Raw genomic sequence first — 5592 nt, forward strand, 5'->3', positions numbered from 1 at the left:
ATTTAAAAAAAGAATTTTGAAATTTAAAAAAAAAATGGAAAAACAGAAAAACAAATTATATAACGAAATAAGATAAAACAATACAAAAAAAGAAGAATAAAAAAAAAAGGCACTCTTAAGGTTGTTGAATAGCGTCTTCGCGAAAGCCATTATACGTCGACTCAAACATGGCCCCGCTGAGAGTGGAGACCCCTGATGTGCGTAGTAGGTCAAGACTAGCATGTTTCTAAAAGGAGGTTCAAGTTTACTTTTATCTAAATCACAACTATATTGTCGTGATCCCTTAAGGTAGGAGTTTGGAATACAATTGGTTCCTCTTCACTAATACAATAATTGATCGCGTCTATTATGTGAGGCAGAGTCGTGGAATTAGACTCTCGTCTAAATAATCAAAGTGAAGAAACTTGCATTTTCCCGCTGGTTTGTGAATTTTTATCAAGTTTTTATTTTTTGGCTCAACACCTTTCATGCCCATTAAATAACTCATTTCTGTGTGAATTTTTCTGAAAAACGTTGATTAAAGGCCCCCCAAAAAATGTAAATTTTCAGTTACCACGGACTCTTAAGCAAAGGAAATAACTGATCTTTGACGGCCATTTTCTCACTAATTTTTACCTCTGAAAACAGGTGACCCTCACTTTCTTCTTTTTCAAATATATCGACTTGTATTCCAGATAAATGGATATTTTTTTCCATCCAAATAAAGACAAGTGAACAAGCTTTAAGATGATACCAATAACTCTACATGCCCCAAAATTGACGAGCGCCTGATTCCACCACGCTGCCTCACCTATATTGACGCATCAGTCACGTACTCGAGAGATAAGCCTACTGGAACATAATATTATTAAATTCTTCGCTGCTCTCTCAGATCATCATAAGTACTTTCCAGAACTAGAAACTACGCATAATGGCTTTAACAATGGTGGAGAGCGGATTTCCGAAAGGCAGACAGACCGCTCGGCTTGGTTAGAGTCGTGAATGTTTTGCGCCCCAATCAGCATAGCTTTGATGGTTTAGGAGATGAGCTGATTCGACCATAGTTGCAGGACCAATCGGATTGAAGATTAATTTCTAAAAGAATAAATAAAATAATCAAACAAACAAACAACCAAAATCGTCGTACGAGATTCGAACGTCGTCTTTTGCTTGCAGCGGTGAAAAATCCATCTGATACACTCACCGGCATCTGTGATAGAGCGTTTGTCATGGCACCCAGAAAACTTGAGTTCGATTTCTGTGTGTGGTGTTTGATTTTATTTTCAATTTTTTTTCTCATATTTGCCTCTTAATCGAACATCTCCTTATATCTGTTGGAATGTTGTATAGTGTTCAGTTCTTGTTGGCACCCAATAGGCAAGTTCGAAGCTCTCCTTCTATATGATCTAAATTATGTCAATGGGGCGTAAACCATCAACACTTTATAAGCCGTTATTCCTCAGACGTCGACCTGCACGGCTTTAATTAAAAGAATGCTTTTCTTTCTGTACAGAAAGGAACATTAAATCACAGAGCGTTTTCCTGCGTATTGGTGTGGTTATACAAAATGACATTGCTAGGGGCTCTCGTGGCCTAGAGGTTAAGGTGTTGGCCTCTCATTCAAAGGTCCCGGGTTCGAATCCGGGTAGCAACCGAAAAATTTTCTTCTCATAAAATTGTCTCCTTTCACCTCCTTTCCTAGCAATGATCTGTTGTCTGCTTTCAATTCCACTTTCTGCCCCCACCCCATCACCTCCTTTGCCCCCTCCTCTGGGCTCCTGACTCTTTCTGCAGCCTTTCTACTGCTACTCCTTGGCTCCTCCTTACTGCTGTCTTTCTGCCACACCCCTGATCTTCTGGTAGGAAAGATGTACACCTAGCCTTCTCGGACAAGGGCGAAAAATGAATGAGGGCCCGTGTGCAAGTTGCGCACGTTAAAGATCCCTTGGTGGTCTAAAATCGATAAGAGTAGGCTTCGGCCGCCACCCGGGCAAAATTCATTATTTCCTACCAACTGAAAATATTAGGTGTGTCCCGCGCGCTCATATGACCTATGCAGTTGCGAGCGCCGTAAAACACTTTACAAAAGCAAAAGCATGACATTGCTATGCACTGCGCTTTTTTCGCGTTTGTCATGTGTTTTGATGTTTTCATTCTCCTCAACGCGTTTGTAAAATGTTATTAAGTACTTAATAATAATAATATCAATAATTATAATAATTATACTGATTTCAATAAAATAATGATAATAATAAAAATAGTCATAATAATAATAATAATAATAATAATAATAATAATAATAATAACAACAATAATAATAAAAATAACAATAGTAGTAGTAGTAGTAGTAGTAGTAGTAGTAGTAGTAGTAGTAGTAGTAGTAGTAGTAGTAGTAGTAGTAGTAGTAGTAGTAGTAGTAGTAATAATAATAATAATAATAATAATAATAATAATAATAATAATAATAATAATAATAGCAGTTTATTTACATAACTATTTCTTTTAAAATTATATTACCGTTGTTGTGTTGTTGCTCTGTCCCCGAAATCAAAATACTATTTTCCCCACCCGTTTCAGGCACCACTACGAGCTATGGAGCCTTTGCTTTTGCTATGTCTCTGAAACCATTTTTTCCCGCGCGTTCCAGGCATCAAGAGGAACTGCTATGGAGCCCGTGCAAATACAGGACGACAGCGGAAGTTGCTTGTCCCTCTTAGAAGATGCCGGCTGCTATTTCAGCCCCAACGTGGAACCAGATCACATCCTTGACCTTCAGAATTTCAAGGCCAGGAATGATGACGTGTTGGTGGTGAGCTATCCCAAATCAGGTCAGTTGTTAACAACTACTGTCGAGGGTGAACTGTGAAGTCCTCGCTGGGGGCAGTTGGTGGAGGGTGTGCCACCCATAGATCCAGTTATCCCTTTTTTTCTTCTTTCCCTCTGTTGTCTCTTTGTGTCATTGTTTAAATGAAGGTGTTTTTACACCGCCATCAAAGCAGTTTAGATAATTTAGCAGCCAATCCGGACTGAGAGGGATACATACACCATCGCAGTAGAAAAACCTCCCCGCTCAGGGGTCGAACTTGGGTCTCCTACAGAGATAGGTACAAATGAGTGTTATCGTGTCGGTGTTCTCTTGATAGCTCGTCCAACTCACAAACATGATGGGGCTTTTTCTTTGCAGATAACTATTGACTGTCTGCATCAATTAGTTTTACAATTTTACCAGTCATCTTGTATCAATTTGTCTTAATCAGTTGCTAATAAATAATTCTGTTCTGAGCATTGAATAAGCAATGTTTTCCCTTTGTCATCGTTAAAGAATTAATTTTTTGAGTAAAAAAATGTGATGACTAACGGTGTACCAAAGCTTACAATAATCCATGTCGTCACACCCTCTATTTTAAAGATATAAGAGGAAGCTGACTTTTTTCTCTTCAATATGGCCCCCTGTTTGTGCGCTTTTTCTTTTTTGGTTATGGAAATTTCCAATTACGATGTGTTGAAAAGGAAGTTTTGCTGTTTTTAACCAAAAAAGGTTAAAAACAATACACCCCCTATACCCCCCCCTAATTTTTTTTTTTTAAATTGAAAGACCCAACTATAACGAAATGTGTTATAGAAGTGTATGGTATGTATGTTTATTTTTAACCTCAGGTGGGCACGCAAAATAAGTCACCCTTGTCGCGGAGTTGTACCCCTTTTACACCATCCCATGAAGATGAGAAAAAAAATCTACCTTGAAAAGACAAATCAGAATTGTCCTTGATTTTTTATTTAAATACTGACAGCTCAGCGTAAATGGGATCAAAAGCTATTCACGAACAAAAACAATGGGTTTTTTTGTTGGACAAATTATACCAGTGGCACAGTCCAACCAACCGCCCCCCCCCCCCCCCCCACACACTCATACACACATACACACACAGAAACAATCATAGCAACAGTTTGGTGACAGGGTAAGAGTCGCGCTGAAAGTCATCACATTGTTGAAAATTCATTAATTTATTTTCTAACAAAGACAAGGAGAAAACTTCAGGCTAGAATCATTAAAAAATTATTCATATGTTATCAAGACAAATAATCCAAGAATATTGGTAAACGTTTGACAAAAATAGCTGCAGGCAGTCCAAAGTTATGTGAAATAAATTATATGATGTTTTTCTAGCTGGACGAGACACAAGATGCACCTTTTCATCCGTTCACTTACAACCCACACTAATATACGTCTTTTTCATCTATACACTTAGTCTTACAATACAACCCATTCTAAGATACGTCTTTTTCATCTATACACTTAGTCTTACAATACAACCCATTCTAAGATACGTCTTTTTCATCTATACACATAGTCTTACAATACATACAACCTACACTAAGATACGTCTTTTTCATCCATACACTTAGTCCAACAATACAACCCACACTAAGATACGCCTTTTCCATTCACTTCCAGGCACCCACTGGGTCTCGGAGATTGTGTCTATGTTGGTCAAGGATAGCTCTGTTCTGCTAGATGACCCCATCATGCACACAGAGTACGTGCCTATGGCCGCGCTGGACTCTCTGACGTCACCGGTGAGTGCTCATCATGCTGAGGTGGCGTTGGTGGTCTAGCAGCTAAGCTGTTTGGGTAGTCGCCCAACGGTGGTGGGTTCGAACCCTGCCGGAGAAGCGACGTTGTGTTGTAATTGGAAAAAGCATTTTACACGATTTTACTCGCTTCACCCAGGTGGGAATTAATTTTTTTTTTCAGTAAGCGTTTTACACGCTCGCAATTGTATAAGGTCATATGAGCGCGCGGGACACATTAAACATTTTTCAGTTGGTAGGAAATTTTGGATTTTGCTCGGGTGGCAGCCGAAGCCTACTCTTATCGGTTTTGGACCACCAAGGGATCTTTAACGTACGCAACTTGCAACGGGACCTCCGAGATTTTTCACCCTTATCCGAGAAGGCTAAGTGTAGATCTTTCCTACTGTAAGATCAGGGGTGTGGCTGAAAGACAGTAGTAAGAAGGAGCCATGGAGTGGCAATAGAAAGGCTGCAGAAAGAGTTAGGAGCCCAGGGGAGGGGGTAAAGGAGGTGAGGGGTGGAGGCAGGAAGAGGAGAGGAAAGCAGTCGACAGAACATTGTTAGAGAGCAGGACGGGATGTGAAAAGAGAACATTTTAGAAAAGAAAATTTTCCGTCGCTGTCCAGATTCGAACCCGGGATCTATTGAATGAGAGGCGTCGAACACCTTGACCTCTAGACCACGAGAGCCCCCTGGGAGGGTAAGGGTAGGCGCCTAGAGACAACGAAAGATCTTGTCAGTTTAGTTTTTAGTTAAGAGTGCTACGGAACTTGCAATGCAAATGAATGTATGTCATATCCATGCCGGGCGTTTTGTTAGTTTGTTAGTGTTTTAACACTTAATCGGCTGATTGCACTGTCTTATTTTTTTTCCGGAAAGCTGTGAATGTTTCTGATTGTTCATAAGTCTGCAGGGGTAATAATAATAGATTGTAGCGCGCACAAAACTTCTGTTGAGCCGGGATAACATGCGCTAGATGCTATCTATCTATCTATCTATCTATTCATCTATCTATCTATCTATCTATTATTATTATTA

General features: G+C 39.6%; 1 protein-coding gene across 1 annotated transcript in view; it reads left to right on the forward strand.

The window, feature by feature from the left end:
- Nucleotides 1–2626: 2626 nt before the first annotated feature.
- Nucleotides 2627–5592, forward strand: part of LOC101852227 (sulfotransferase family cytosolic 1B member 1) — a gene marked incomplete at its 5' end in the record, with an annotated part of 17231 nt that continues 14265 nt past the window's right edge. Inside the window, 2 exon segments of the mRNA XM_013079546.2 lie at nt 2627–2807; nt 4436–4557. Of these exon segments, the coding sequence (XP_012935000.1) occupies nt 2645–2807; nt 4436–4557 (285 nt within the window).

The sequence above is a fragment of the Aplysia californica genome, unplaced genomic scaffold (genome assembly GCF_000002075.1).
Source record: "Aplysia californica isolate F4 #8 unplaced genomic scaffold, AplCal3.0 scaffold00055, whole genome shotgun sequence".
Classification (NCBI taxonomy): Eukaryota; Metazoa; Mollusca; class Gastropoda; order Aplysiida; family Aplysiidae; genus Aplysia; species Aplysia californica.